Source organism: Oreochromis aureus, linkage group 23 (genome assembly GCF_013358895.1).
Source record: "Oreochromis aureus strain Israel breed Guangdong linkage group 23, ZZ_aureus, whole genome shotgun sequence".
NCBI classification, from domain to species: Eukaryota; Metazoa; Chordata; class Actinopteri; order Cichliformes; family Cichlidae; genus Oreochromis; species Oreochromis aureus.
The window spans coordinates 37607367-37623020 of record NC_052963.1 but is presented as its reverse complement, the minus strand read 5'-3'; the positions used below and the strand labels follow the sequence as shown (position 1 = coordinate 37623020).

The 15654-nt window shown below is 40.8% G+C and overlaps 1 protein-coding gene across 12 annotated transcripts in view; it reads left to right on the top strand.

The window, feature by feature from the left end:
* Positions 1-15654, top strand: part of fryl (furry homolog, like) — a 73128-nt gene that overhangs the window by 38436 nt on the left and 19038 nt on the right. For all 12 annotated transcript variants that reach the window (XM_039607145.1, XM_031753658.2, XM_031753654.2 and 9 more), the window contains 33 exons: positions 1944-2047; positions 2170-2278; positions 2392-2478; positions 2566-2737; positions 2833-2965; positions 3123-3230; positions 3326-3563; positions 3670-3846; positions 3978-4064; positions 4152-4420; positions 4686-4893; positions 5142-5266; positions 5349-5406; positions 5505-5596; positions 5691-5863; positions 5962-6122; positions 6216-6326; positions 7319-7473; positions 7560-7659; positions 7762-7930; positions 8416-8684; positions 8779-8919; positions 9018-9186; positions 9289-9373; positions 11405-11517; positions 11613-11763; positions 11849-11952; positions 12109-12291; positions 12799-13000; positions 13341-13462; positions 13543-13730; positions 14689-14783; positions 14903-15507. In XM_039607145.1, the coding sequence (XP_039463079.1) occupies positions 1944-2047; positions 2170-2278; positions 2392-2478; positions 2566-2737; positions 2833-2965; positions 3123-3230; positions 3326-3563; positions 3670-3846; positions 3978-4064; positions 4152-4420; positions 4686-4893; positions 5142-5266; positions 5349-5406; positions 5505-5596; positions 5691-5863; positions 5962-6122; positions 6216-6326; positions 7319-7473; positions 7560-7659; positions 7762-7930; positions 8416-8684; positions 8779-8919; positions 9018-9186; positions 9289-9373; positions 11405-11517; positions 11613-11763; positions 11849-11952; positions 12109-12291; positions 12799-13000; positions 13341-13462; positions 13543-13730; positions 14689-14783; positions 14903-15507 (5263 nt within the window). The remainder of the gene's footprint in view (positions 1-1943; positions 2048-2169; positions 2279-2391; positions 2479-2565; positions 2738-2832; positions 2966-3122; positions 3231-3325; positions 3564-3669; positions 3847-3977; positions 4065-4151; positions 4421-4685; positions 4894-5141; positions 5267-5348; positions 5407-5504; positions 5597-5690; positions 5864-5961; positions 6123-6215; positions 6327-7318; positions 7474-7559; positions 7660-7761; positions 7931-8415; positions 8685-8778; positions 8920-9017; positions 9187-9288; positions 9374-11404; positions 11518-11612; positions 11764-11848; positions 11953-12108; positions 12292-12798; positions 13001-13340; positions 13463-13542; positions 13731-14688; positions 14784-14902; positions 15508-15654) is intronic.

The following is a 15654-nucleotide window of genomic DNA, read 5'->3' as shown; positions in this document are numbered from 1 at the left end:
TATATTATTAATAAATTAGCGTGACCTGTTACTGCATTTAAATAGTTGATAGATAAATGTGTAAGTTGATAAAGGTGGAGATTATTCTGTGTTTCTGCGTGACGAGAGGGTTTACAAGAATCTAACCTATAATATGTCATTTAAAAAAATTGGTTAATTATTAACATTTGTGTACTTCCTAGCACGTTGAATGCACATTATAGTAGTCATTAGACTGGTGACGATATCAAAGACATCAGGCGTATTTAATGTGTGGATGATTCAGATGTAATCACAGGTTCATGACTATATGAGCCCCACAGTGTTGTTATGTTTAAAGTGGCCTCTTTTTCTTTCACATGTATACCAAGCAAGCTGTTACAGCATATGCAGGAAGAGTAGACACACGGAAGTGCTGCAATAAAATGCAAACTCCTGTTGTTAATTACGTTAAATATTAATGTAAGATTTCATTATGTCAGAAATGATGTGTCTCTGGTATATATTACCAGAGGGTCTGGCATAGACAGGAAAATATATTTCAGCATTTAATGATGTGTTCATTATCGCAGCGATACCTTTAGCTTGCCTGCTGTTCTGGGTTTTAGTTTATGTAGCGACACTGTAGTCTCACTACAGTGTGCTTTTTCAACCCTTCACACAAATCGAGTACTTGCCCCACTGGCTATACTCGATTTGTGGCATCTTGATTATGTTACAAAAGTAAAAGACATTTAAAAACCGGCGATAACTAGGTCAGCTGTTGTGTCGTTTGCGGCTTTGGTGTTCAGTGCCAAATGTTAGACTGAAAAAAAAAAAAAATGATGATGATGATGTTGTGCATGTATAAGAGTTTTTAATTATTTTATTGGTGTTATTTAGTACAGAGCTATTAAAGTTTATTCACATGCTTTAAAAGCATCTTATCACAAGAGTTTGTGTTGTTAAAAAAATAAAATGCGGACACTGAGCAGCTCTTTTTAGCTGCACTTGTGAGTCACCTGCCGTTCACTGTACCAGTCTTTCAGTGACTGGAAGATGTATAAAGATTAGATCAATCACTGAGGCACAAAAAGAGTGACAGATTTTGTGTTTGCGCAACAGGAAGTTTCACTTCAACTTAATCACAAAAGCATTTGCTACTTTTGACAAATAGCATAAAGAATCCTTAATTAAGTAAAAATGAAATCCATATTAAATTAAATGTTTTTAAATAAAAATACACAAATTTGTTAGCTTGTTTAGTGTATTAAGAAAAGCTAATGGGAGATGAGACATTTAGTAAGGGTTATAGAAAACTTTGGGCCATAACCACCTAAAATCATTTATCAAATTCATAAAACTTCATGTTAATCATGTGAAAAATGTAAAGGCATTAACTGGAAAATCCCTCACACTACGATCACATCACATTCTCTCAGCCTGGTAGCTCTAAAGAACCAAAGACCCTTTAAGTGTATACCGTTAATATAGATCCCTGATGTAGGATGCAAGTTGGAAGAAAGAAAAGTGTGAAATATCTACTGGACAAGGAGTACTCCAGGACTTAACTGATGTACAATTAAATTTAATATTGAATGTTTGCATTTTACAAAGCTTGCCCAGTTAATTTTCTGGTGATGACTCTACACGGCTTACAGTGACTGTCTTTGTACTCAGCGTAATACTGCATTTTCCTCCTTTTGCTGCCGACTATACCTTAAAAATTTCTCCAAGCATGAAGCTCATCAGACCATGTGGATGTTCAGTGCTCACATATCAATTTGTGACTAGCAGTCTCACAAAGAGACTGAAAAACAATTTTGTCATCAGTTTCTTGCATGCCATTGCAATGTGTTTAATCAAAGTTTCTCCAGATAACAGCAACAAACTGGTCTCTCGCAGGTAAGTAATGAAAGTGTCAAAATGGAATGGATGGCTTATATCTTTCTTTCCTTCTCTCTCTCTTTTTTTAACATCTACAGAATAAAGACCCAAAGATGTCCCGTGTTGCACTAGAGTCACTCTACAGACTGCTGTGGGTCTATATTATCAGGATCAAGTGTGAGAGTAACACTGTCACGCAGAGGTCAGTTGCAGAGTACCCAACAAACAGTCTTTTTGCGACCCACTATTGTTGTCCTCTTCCTAAGAGGCTTTGTATGAGAATACTTGCAGCTAAAAAACAGTGTCCGCATTTTCTCTTGCTAGTCGACTCCTCAGCATCGTTTCAGCACTTTTTCCCAAAGGCTCACGCAGTGTGGTACCCAGAGACACCCCCCTAAACATCTTTGTCAAGATCATCCAGTTCATAGCTCAGGTAAGCCTGGAGCACAAACTTTGACATACTTTAAAGTCACAGCAAAATAAATAGAATTAGGCACACACCACATAGGTGTGGTTTAGTGATTGCGGTTTTGCTGATTATTACAGGAAAGACTGGACTTTGCTATGAAGGAGATTATCTATGACCTCCTTTGCGTGGGCAAGTCTCACAAAACCTTTACCATCAATCCAGAGGTAAAGTATAGATCAGACTTTAGCTTCTGGTAATGAGGGAATGTTTGTATGTTATCTCTTATCCTCTTTGTCTTTCTGCCCAACCAGAGGATGAATATCGGTTTGCGAGCCTTCTTGGTGATTGCTGACAGCCTACAGCAGAAAGATGGGGAACCTCCAATGCCAACTACAGGGATCATCATGCCCTCTGGCAACACCCTGCGTGTCAAAAAGATCTTCCTCAACACCACTCTCACTGATGAAGAAGCAAAAGTGATAGGTGGGTTTGAGTCTTGAACAGCTGACATTTACAATAAGAGTTAACATTTGATGAAGGTGAGGCAGCTTTTAACCTGTACGCCATCTTTTTTCTAGGCATGTCGCTATACTACCCGCAAGTACGAAAAGCCTTGGATAACATCCTGCGACACCTGGACAAGGAAGTGGGACGCTCCATGAGCATGACTAATGTACAGATGTCCAACAAGGAGCCTGAGGACATGATCACGTATGTAACAACAGCTTTATGCTCTCCTATTGCCATCCATGCAGCTATGTAGGACCTAGAGTTCCAGTCAAAGGTTTGGAAAGCCTGACCCAGTTATAAACTTTGAGTGGTGCTGTATGACCTATTAACAGGTTCTCATAAATTGTCTGTCCTGCAGGGGAGAGAGGAAGCCAAAGATCGATCTATTCCGAACGTGTGTGGCCGCCATCCCACGACTGATACCAGATGGCATGAGCAGACAAGACCTAATAGAGCTTCTAGCCAAGTAATTGACCCCCGCCAACCTTTCTGCAGACACATTGCTGCACACATCATGTCTTTTAATATCCATCTTCCTGTTGGGTCTCTCTCCTCCTCTAGACTAACCATCCACATGGATGAAGAACTGCGTGGCCTTGCCTTTACTACCCTTCAGGCCCTGATGGTGGATTTCCCAGAATGGCGAGAAGACGTACTCTCAGGTTTTGTCTACTTCATAGTCAGAGAGGTGACTGACGTTCATCCCACACTGCTGGACAATGCAGTAAAGATGCTTCTACAGCTCATCATCCAGTGGAAGCAGGCAGTGCAGAGCAGCAATAAAAGCCACGATTCACAGGTTGGTGAAGAAAAGCTGTTTTTGAATCAATAGTGTAGTTTGTATTCATTGGTTTTATGTTGCCTGACAAACATGTTTAAAATAAATTACATGTTATTTTCAACAGAGCTCAAGCAGTGGCCGTTCTCTGTCCTTGGAGCGTAATCTTCCTTTAGGTGTGCTGCATGTGGTGGAAGGTTTGGCACTGGTGGTGCTTTGTAGCTGCCGCCCTGCCACGCGCAGGCTAGCAGTCAATGTCCTCAAGGAGGTCAGAGCTCTCCATACTGCACTGAGCATTAGCAAGGTAATTTTCTTGGGCTTACAGGGAATATTGTTATGTTAAAAGAAGCAAAACATGTTTAAACCTGCATGGAAAGAAAATGATAATTTAGTGCAAGGACAATTGCATTCATTTTGTCTTACTTAATCTTTCAGGGAGATGAAGAACTGGCTATTGATGTAATGGATAGGTTAAGTGCATCGGTGTTGGAGAGCTTCATTCACCTCACAGGCGCTGACCAGGTATGAATGGATTTTCTCTTCTCTTTTTTAAATCCTAAAACCTTTTAAGAGTACATACTTCTCATCATCTTTTGTTCTTCCCTGTAGACCAACTTACTGTATTGTCCCAGTGGGATTGATCTGCAGACGCTAGCAGAGTGGAGCTCCTCTCCCATCAGCCACCAGTTTGATGTAGTGAGCCCCTCGCACATCTGGGTGTTTGCCCATGTTACTCAGGGCCAGGACCCCTGGGTCATCAGCTTATCCAGCTACCTGAGACAGGAGAATCTACCTAAACATTGCCCCACCACCATCAACTATGCCTGGATGTTTGCCTACACCCGCCTGCAACTACTGTCTCCACAAGTTGACATTAAGTAGGTTTCCTTAACTTCTTTGTCATTGTGGGTGTATTCATTATGGTCTGACTCTGAATACTGGGTGTTGATGCCTACATGATGACATTATGTGCTTACTTAGGCAATTAGTACTTTTTTACAAAACATAACTTTTCTTATGCTTATTAACTGGGTTAATTCTATGACAAAAGAATTATGATTAAAGCTGCATTTTTATGTTGACCTTCGACATAAAACACTTGTTATTTATCTCTTGTTTTTACTGCTTTTGTTTTATCTGCAGTAGCCCCATCAATGCAAAGAAGGTCAACAGTCTGAACAGCAGTGACTCCTACATTGGCCTTTGGAGAAACTACCTGATTCTCTGCTGCAGCTCTGCCTCTCCTTCCCCTTCCATGTCTTCGTCATCCTCCACCTCTGGCTCCGTCCGCTGCTCCCCGCCTGAGACGCTGGCGTCCACGCCGGACAGCGGCTACAGTTATGATTCAAAGGTGGCAATTTCATAAGCAACACTCTCTACCAGGTTTTCACACACATTCATAAATATTTTAAAACAAATGGTTAGGAGCTTTTGCACAAAGGATGAAATACTGAAATTCACTCACGATGCAAGTATGACAGTCTCAAATTATAACAGCACACTAGCCACATAAAAATCTAACAGCAGTAAAAAATTAGAGGATTTTGCATAATTTATTGCAACACTTAAGCCTTACATTTCTGCTCTGTGTGTTAACAGATTGTTGGCACTCCGTCCCCCTCCTCACTGTTCAAACACATTGTTCCAATGATGCGCTCTGAGAGCATGGACATCACAGAGTCTCTTGTGCTGGGGCTTGGCAGGACCAACCCCATGGTCTTCAGGTAATCAGCACTATACACTGCCATACATTTTTAGATTTATGAAGACTTTTTGATGGCTTACATATATTGTTTTCTTGTGCAGAGAATTGATGGAGGAGCTAAATTCCATCATAAAGGAAGCTCTAGAAAGAAGACCTGAAGTAAGTGCCCTTCATTGATGGTTTGAAAATGTTTTCTGTAGGTCTTCTGTGTTCATAGAAACACACTTTACTGAGTTCAAAAATTCTTTACTCTGCAGAACATGAAGCGACGCAGGCGTCGTGACATCCTCAGGGTCCAGCTGGTCCGGATATTTGAGCTACTTGCTGATGCTGGCGTCATCAGTCAAGTGTATGTAATCCTCAAACATCTAGAGTAACCACATGATTAGGAGTTTATTTTTCTATATGCACTTTATAAACATTATAAACTTTTCTTTTTACAGAGCAAGTGGAGGGTTGGATTCGGAGAGCCATTCTCTGAATAGTACGCTGCTCGAGTATGTTGATCTGACCAGGCAATTGCTCGAGGCTGAGAATGACAAAGACTCGGACACTCTGAAAGACATTCGCTGTCACTTCAGCGCACTTGTGGCCAACATCATTCAGAATGTCCCAGGTATATCTCTTAATGAAAACAAATGCTTACTTGCACTGAGTCAGAAGCAATTTCCTCAATTCACAATTTTCTTTATTTCTTTAACTTATTATCTTCAGTGAACCAGAGGAGGACCATCTTCCCCCAGCAATCACTGAGACACAGTCTGTTCATGCTGTTCAGTCACTGGGCTGGGCCCTTCAGCATTATGTTCACACCCCTGGATCGTTACAGCGACAGAAATATCCAGATCAACCGCCATCAGTACTGTGCACTAAAGGTACAACATCTAAAAATTTCAAGAAAATCTGCTTTTTACATACTGTTTCATGCACTTACTGATAACCAACAAACTTTTTTTTTTTTGTTCCAGGCCATGTCTGCAGTCTTATGTTGTGGCCCTGTAGCTGACAATGTAGGGCTCTCCTCTGATGGCTACCTCTACAAGTGGCTGGACAATATCCTGGATTCTCAGGACAAGAAGGTCAGAGAAATGCTGCCATTTTGAATCTATTCTAACTAAAATTGTATCACTTTGATAACTATCATTAACAAGTGGGAAATCCACAAGTAATTAAACTTTAGCAGTAAAACTCTTAGTAATAATTTTTTATAATGGGTAATCTTAAAATCCATGTTTATGTAATGGGTTTGTGAAATAAAAATAATTATTTGCATTATTTAAACGAATATGTTTTGCAGTGTAGCTCATACAAGACATTTTGTAAGGAAGGTTTCATTACTACTGCTGTTATGTCAAAACCACCGGTGTCTCAGATCTATGCAAAAAAGTTTCCTACAGTGTCAAACCTGTGACTCAAGCATGGTGGCAATAGTGAAACAAGTCTGATGCCATCTCCTCATATTTCAAACCACAATCGTTTCCTCCTGAACCTAAACAGTGGGTGAAACCTAACCTTAAACAAGCCTTTTATAATCCAGTTAAACTTTATATTAGCTTTCTAAATAAAGTTTATATATGCACTACATATTTATAAGGTTAAATGTCTGCTAAGTACTTTTAAAGTATAATAATTATGTCTCTGGTCATTAAATAAATGTCACACCACAAAATCCCAGTATTATGACCAGTCACAAAGCCTGAGTGGTGATGATGTTTTCTCACAAGTAGCAGGAGGTTTAGTCTGTGACGCAAGACTTCCTGAGGTCAAAGTTATGTAGCACACATTCACTTCATTTGACACTAGCACCACACAGTGGTGTTCAGAAGTACTGCGATAAAGTCCTGCTAAACGTTTAAAGGTCTACATAATAAAATAAATACAATAAAAGTTTTAATTATATTTATGCTGTTGTAAAGTATATATTAGTTTTCTGCAGTTTACAGCAAACCTCAGTCTTATAATTCTAATTCTGGGTATTTATATTTGATATTAAGAAGTTATGTGTAAAACTTATCAGAGTTTTGTAGACTGAAGGAGAGACTCTTAACGGTTGCTGTGTGGTTTCCTTTAGGTTCACCAGCTGGGTTGTGAGGCTGTAATGTTGCTACTAGAACTGAATCCAGACCAGAGCAACCTCATGTTTTGGGCTGTGGACCGCTGCTACACTGGCTCCCGTCGTGTAGCTGCCGGCTGCTTTAGGGCCATTGCCAATGTCTTTCACAACAGGTACCACATGGTGCCATCTTCATGTCATTTTTTTAAGGTTCCACCTACTTGTGACTTAAATACCGGATGTGTTATATTTCTTTTAGGGATTACCAGTTTGACACTGTGGTGCTGCTCAACCTGATTCTGTTCAAGGCGGCTGATTCTTCCAGGGAAATCTATGAACTGTCCATGCAGCTGTTACAGGTCAGAATTTCTTTGTCCTACACATAATATAGATGCCCCCAAAATAAAAAATTGTGTCTTTAATCATTAATTTAATAATCTGTGATTGTTTGTGTGACGCAGATCCTGGAGCCCAAGCTTTTCCGTTATGCCCACAAATTGGAGATTCAGCGGACAGATGGCATCCTGACCCCTCCCTCACCGTTGCCACACCTCTACTCTGTGTCTTACTACCAGCTGTCTGAGGAGCTTGCAAGGACTTACCCAGAGCTCACTTTGCCCATCTTCTCAGGTTTGCTACATGGCTGTATGACTGTATGATGCTTTGAGCTGAGTAGCAATGCAGTGTAATATGATGAGTATTCCGTTAACTGAAATATCTCACTTTCCTTTGACTGTGAAACCAGTTATTTTAGGTCTTTTTTATTTTTATGAGAAAAGATTTTTGCTGATAAAACTTGATAGTCGGCTAATATGGTTTCTGTTTTTGCTGTTGATTGATTTTTTTGGGGGAGATAAGCATGATTTTCCCATTCAAATTCGGCTGTAAATTTCCATTCAAGGTTCTTTTGTTCATTTAGCTAAGTTCATTCAAATGGTAGCCACTCTGCAACCATCTTGGTAACTGTCTATGACACTTAAAAAGTTAGCTTTTTCCCACTGAAAAGTATACTTTTACCCCCACCTCGGCTTTTGATTGAGCCATATGTGGCTCGTGACTGTAAGGAGTTTGACACCCATGTGTTAATGTCTTTGTTTGTACTATCCACACTGCAGAGGTGAGTCAGCGTATCCAGACAGCACATCCTGGTGGTCGTCAAGTAATGTTGCACTACCTCCTACCTTGGATGAATAATGTGGAGCTGGTTGACTTCAAACCAACTCCACGACGACCAGAGGACTGCTGCAGTGGCGAGGATGATGAGGATGTGCAAGACCGAGAAGTTATGATGGTCAATAGCCGTCGCTGGCTCCGTGGAGAGGGCTGGGGATCCCCTCGTGCTACAACCATGGTGCTAAACAACCTCATGTTCATGACCGCTAAGGTGAAACAGCTGACATACCATCTACACATCTACATCTTAAAATGCTGGTTGGGTAAATTCATTGATCATTAAACTATTATATTTTTTTTAACAGTATGGCGATGAGTTTGCCTTGTCAGAGATCGAGAATGTCTGGACTACATTAGCAGATAGTTGGCCAAAGAACCTCAAAATCATTCTTCACTTCCTCATCAGTATGTCTGGAGTCAGCAGTGACCCCAGCCTCTTGCCCTATGTAAGTTGCAGCACACTCAATGTGCCATGTCCTTGCGTCTGATACTTAATCTTCATGACTTTTCGCCTCAAAACTGAGACAACCCCTTTTGTCCTCAGGTGAAACGAGTGGTGGTTTTCTTGGGCAGAGATAAGACTATGCAGCTGCTGGAGGAGTTGATGTGTGAGCTTGAGTTGACTGATCCTGTCAGCTCAGCTGTCACTCACATGGACAACCCCCCTTATTATCGCATCACCTCCAGTTACAAGATTCCTTCAGTCACCTCAGGTTAATGAGCATTATAAATACCCAAATTCACAGCTTAGGCCAAGAGGTCATATGCTATGTTTCTGGTGCCAGGAGATAAATGTTTAATGTCTACTTTCCCAGGAACAACCTCCAGCAGCAATACCATGGTGCCAGGAAATGATGCTCATCATGACAGCAAGATGAAAGACTCAAACATGGATGACAGGTACAAAACAGAGAACTGCAATGCTCTGTTATTATTAGATGGTATAAGTAGAGGAAAAACACAAATGTCTCTGTCAGGTCAGTCATATTTTATGCTGAAGACATGAAAAAAGCACATGTACATCCACTCAATTCTTGAAAAGATAGTGGCTGCACAGGTTCATCATCATCTCATTGGAAATAACTTGTACGCACAGTTTCAGTCCAGCTTCCATTCATGTCACAGTACAGAAACAGCCCTAGTAAAAATCACCAATGATCTTTTGCTTGCAGCTGATTCTGGACTTATATCCATCCTCATTCTCCTTGACCTTACAGCAGCTTTTGACACTATCTCCCACTGCATCCTCCTTCACAGATTAGCATCTATTGGCATCAATAGTACAGTACTCGCTTGGTTTACTTCTTATCTCTCTGGCCGCTCACAGTTTGTTCAATTACTCCCTCACAGATCAGTATCTACTCCAGTTAATTCCGGTGTACCCCAAGGCTCTGTCCTGGGTCCTTTACTTTTTATCATCTATCTCCTACCCCTAGGTAATATTTTTAGGAAGCATAACATCCAGTTTCACTGCTACGCAGATGACACCCAGCTCTACCTATCCTCCAAACCCACAGCTACTCTCCCACCCACATCCATTTCTGACTGTTTAAGTGAAATCAAGGTCTGGTTTACTCACAACTTTCTTAAACTTAATGGCAATAAAACAGAATTCATTTTTATAGGCACCAGATCAAAACTGACTACAGTTCCAACCAGTCTTTCGTTATCCATTGATAACTCTGTTGTCACACCCTCCCCTCAGGTTAAGAGTCTTGGTGTCATTCTCGATAGCACTCTGTCCTTCACAGCACATATAAATAATATCACTCGGTCTTCCTACTTTCATCTCCGTAATATTAACCGTCTTCGTCCCTCACTCACACCACACAGTACCGCCATACTTGTCAATGCTCTTGTCACATCTCGTCTGGATTACTGTAATTCTCTTCTCTATGGTTTACCTCATAAATCCCTCCATAAACTGCAGTTGGTTCAAAATACAGCTGCTCGTATTATTTCCAGAACTAGATCCACTGAACATATAACACCTGTTTTTAAACAGCTCCATTGGCTTCCAATTCACCTCCGTGTCAATTTCAAGATCCTGCTTCTCACTTTCAAAGCGCTTCATAACCTCGCCCCTCCATATCTATCCGATCTTCTCCATACATACTCACCCCTTCGTACACTCCGCTCTTCTTCAGCTTCCCTTCTGTCAGTTCCACCTGCTCGCCTGACTACCATGGGACTCAGAGCCTTTAGTTGTTCTGCCCCGAGAATTTGGAATGCACTTCCACTTGCTCTACGGACCACACACTGTCTCACCTCTTTTAAATCACTACTCAAAACTCATCTGTTTAGAATTGCATACACTTGATCTGTCTTAGGCCATTTTTATCTTGCTCAGTTTTTATATTTGCTTTTATACTTTTATGACTGTTTATGTCTAAATTTTATCTTATCGTGTTTGCTATATATACATTTTTCTTATGTTTTTATGGTATTGTTTACGTGTTACTGTAAGGTGACCTTGAGGGTCTGAAAGGCGCCTATAAATAAAATGTATTGTTGTTGTTATTATTATTATTACTCAGGAGTTCAAATAAATATGAACCAATTTTTATAATGGTGGACAAAGACACTGCACTAAATAACTAACTAAAATTTACAGAATTAACATCATGCTGTATTAACTAAAACTAAAACATACAACCATAGTAAATGTTTTACTGGGGTCATGAACTGAGCAGTTAGATCGTTTTCTCAGACTCCTGTAGAGTCTTTTTGCCACTTGATTATACGCCCTAAATAAATACAGGTTTAAAGCACTTTCAATGGTTTTATTATACAGGCCCTCAGGCTACATCCTTCTTTTGTATACAATCTGTGGCTTGATGAATTAAACGTTTTTGTTGTGTTGGACTAAAGTTCATGGTTAGTGAGGAAAAAGTGGCATTGTCCTTCTAAACATGCATGTTTGTTATACAGTTGCACACACCTGGATATCTACAGTGGTCTGAACAGCAACCTGAACCGCCACCACCACCGTCTGGAATCTCGTTACAGCAGCAGCTCTGGAGGCTCCTATGAAGATGAGAAGAGTAAGCAGGAAATCTTTTCTTCTCCCTACTCACCATTACATTTTTTTTTTTTATACCACCCACTACCATGCCTGCTAATCTTCTCTATTTTCCAGGTGACTCCATGCCGCTTTATGCTAACTGGCGATTAAAAGTGATGGATCACAATCAGCCAGAGCCTCTTCCCTTCCCACCAACAGGAGGCTGCTGGTCCCCTCTTGTGGACTATTTGCCAGAGACAAACACACCTGCTGTACCTCTCCACAGGTACACCAAAGTCCGCTTTTTGTCTCACAAAGCATTGCAGTGTTGAGTTCTTTTTATAATCCAGTACACTTTTTCTGTTTTTCAGATGTAACATTGCAGTCATCCTACTCACAGACCTCATTGTTGACCATGGGGTCAAAGTAGAATGGAGTGCCTACCTACAACTCCTGCTACACGCAGTTTTCTTAGGTAAATCACTTTCTTTTTGTGCTGTTTTATATGTTTGTATATGGTAAGGCAAAATGTTTTAGGCATATTTGGATTTTTGCGTAAATAATCCTTTACTAGGTCTATAAATTCCAGTTGAATGATGTCAAATGTCTTCATCTTTTGTGTCTTTCTCAGGTTTAGATCACCAGCACCCAGAGGTCTATGAGCACTGCAAACGCCTGCTGCTTCACTTGCTCATAGTTCAGGGTGCAAATAGCAGTGTTCAGTCTGTCGCTATGGTGCTTTTACGCAACAGAGACTTCAATGATCCAAGGGTCCTGACTGTGAAGCCTGTAGCTCAAGAGTTCAACCTCACAGGTTAGTTCTGCTACAGAAACAAGAACTGGAAGAGAGCAATAATAATGAGAATCACTGTTTTATAGTGGAACATGTGCAGATTCGCTATCAGCTACAGGATTGCTTTTTAGTTATTTTGAAATGAAGGGAAAACAACAGGACAGGGAACAGGACACGTATAGGCGTAATGCCAAACTTGACCACTGGGTGGCAGCAACCTCCTGCCACCATATAGACAGATTTACACAATTTATAGATTTAGATTTACACGCACAATAGAAAAAGACCCTATTATTTTCTAATTCTGAAATTAAGATAAAGTAATGTGTGTCTATACAAGAAGGAGAGCAGTGAATCATATTTTTATACAGAAATCATTTAGCCTACCTTCACTATTGGACACCGACTTATGGTCTTCTTATATTATTAACAGTTGTACCTTTTATCTGTGTTTAGCCCAAGCTAGCCACCTGGCTGGTATAATGCTGGTAGAAAAGCTGACAATGTGTTTGCAATTTGTTCCTATAGGAATACAGGAGCTTTTGCCAGACTGTCAGCCATCACCGATGACAGACTCTGGCCTCAGCTCGAGCTCGACGTCGTCCAGTATAAGCCTTGGTGCAGGGGCCAGTGCTGTGTCCCACCTCTCTCCCACGCTTCTGAGTGAAGTAGATGTCACTGTTGAACATGACGAGAAGGCCAAAGCTCTGATTGAGTTTATAACTTCAAGGTGAGAAGAGACTTTAAAAAAAAGAAGAACATTTTCCCAGAAATGTATGACATTTATACTTGTCACTACTTGCTGCTGGCAAGAACTGTCTTTTTTAGCATTTTGAAATGTATATAACCTCACATGTTTAGTAGGCATTTCTATGAACACATTGTTTGATGTTACTCATTGTGTACAATGATTTGCTTTCATGCTTCCAGCAGTGTCTAAAAGGACTGGGGTACTTTGATTTGCATGGGTTTGATTTTTGGAGTTAGTTTCTTTGCTTGGTGTGATAACACTAAAGGTTTTGATAGTGTTTCAGGTCATTTGTTCATGTGTGTTTATTTGTATATTGTAGAAAACGCGGTCCGCTCTGGAATCACGAGGATGTGTCACCTAAGAACTCCAACATTAAGAGCGCTGAACAGCTGAGTGCTTTTGTCAGACATGTGGTGACAGTCTTCAAGCATTCCCAGACAGGTCTGTAGGGTTCACAGCTACTTGATATTTATTAGGTGCTTTCGTCATATTTACCTGTTTGTGCTTGTGTATCCTTTCAGGTTTCCAACTGGACTCATTGCTGAGTGAAGTAGCTCTAAGGTCAGCTCTATCTTGTTCTTCTCGCCACTATGCCGGTCGCTCTTTCCAGATTTTCAGGGCACTCAAACAACCTCTGACTCCTGGCACACTGTCTGACATTTTGTCTCGGCTGGTTGAGACCGTAGGAGACCCTGGAGAGGAAGCTCAGGTCAGAACATTTTTAGAAAAAGTCTGCAGTCTTTTAAATGCATAACATGAAACAACATTTTAAAGGTTATATTTAATTTGACCACATGATCATTCAGCTATTAAAAACATTTCTGCTTGTGTTACAGCAAAATATAGCATAGAATGAGGTTTTTAATAGGACATGGCAAAACGTCAAATGTTCTTTATTTAAATTGTGGGGGGGGTTTTTCATTTCGTTTTGTTTTAAAGCCACGTTGCCAGTAAAATTCACACATTTAGCATCATGATTTTGACACTTAATTTATAACAGTGATACAGTGGCCATGCATAGACCAGTGTCCTTTACCCTGTGGCTGCACTGTATTCCTCACATGTGGCCCATTTGCAGAATCTGTGCTGCAGCATTACACTTCCACTGTAAGCAATGAAAGTAGCTGCACTGAGTGTGAGAACAGCATTTAAGTCATTCATATGTGTGGGGAGATCCATACCTCAAATGTAAAAATAGGTTGATTTTCTATGTCTGTTATATGTATATGAGAGGTGTGCAAAGCCTGTTCCTACAGAAATAGTTCATCAGTTCTTGTTTAACTGCCTCTACACAGAAACTTACTATCGGTCTATCATTTTTAGTTAATGTTTGAGGACAGACAAAGGTTTAAAGAAGGCATGAATACTATTGATGAAGAAGCAACCTTCTTATCTTGTTATGCTTTTACATTTGATGAGGGATGACTGCAGTAACATAATGTGATCAAATTATTTTCCCAATGGTTTAGGTTTAGTTTACTTTCCCAGGGCCACTCTTTGTATCGTCAAGCACATCATGTGCCAGGATATATAGTAAACCTGTTGCAGCAAACTGGAAAACAGGCCCGTGAGTTGTTTCCGTAGAAAAACATAGATGCTATGTGTTAACTCGCTGTTATCTTTGATTTCCCTCTGAGGAGCTGACCTCTCCTACTTTTTCTCCTCAGGGCTTTGTCATTGAGCTTCTCCTGACGCTGGAGTCTGGCATTGACACACTAGCAGACACAGTGAAAAACTATGATCTCCTCACTGCCTTAGCACAGTAAGTCCTCTCATTGGTAGCTTCATTATTTTAATGTTCGAATTCTTCTTACTTTAACTAACATCCTGACACATTTTGCAATAGCTGTGTAAAAAATTCTGCCATTTTTTTTCCCACAGAACCTCCACCCACGACCACTTGTTGGGGGCCAAGTTTGCTGCCAACAGGAAAAGCACAGGCCAGCTGAATATGAACAGTAGTGGTCTGTTGCATTATGTCCACACTCGCAGCAACTCTCTTCGAGCCAGCCTGATGATGGGTGAACGAAAAGCTGACAGGCGTCGGAGTAACACCCTGGACATTGCTGACCGACTTGGTGGCAGCTATGCAAACCTGGCTCGCACACGGAGCTTATCATCACTAAGCAAAGGAGGTCCAGGAAGTCCAGGAGGGGACTCTGTGCCACCTGTGGACCCTTCAAATCTGATGGCCACGGTATTCTGGATCGCCGTGTCGTTGCTCGAGTCAGACTACGAGTTTGAGTACTTGCTGGCTCTGCGACTGCTCAACAAGCTGCTGAGCCAGCTGCCCCTGGATCGTGCGGACAGCCGAGAACGTCTGGAGACGGTCCAAAACAAGCTGAAGTGGTACAACTTCCCTGGTCTGCTGCAACTCTTCCTGAAGGGCTTCACTTCTGCTGCTACTCAGGAGCTAACCATCCACCTGCTCAGTAAGCTCATCAGTGTCTCCAGACAGACACTGGTAGACCCTTCACAAGTAGCAGGTAACTAATGACTTTTTTTTACAGTTTTAAATAATTTAGTTTTTCAAATCTAAAATGTATAAAAGAGACAAGAAAATTGAACATATATAACGACCAGTTGCTCAGAAACGAGTCAGTTTTTTGGGTTCCCCAAAGGAAAATCTCTGG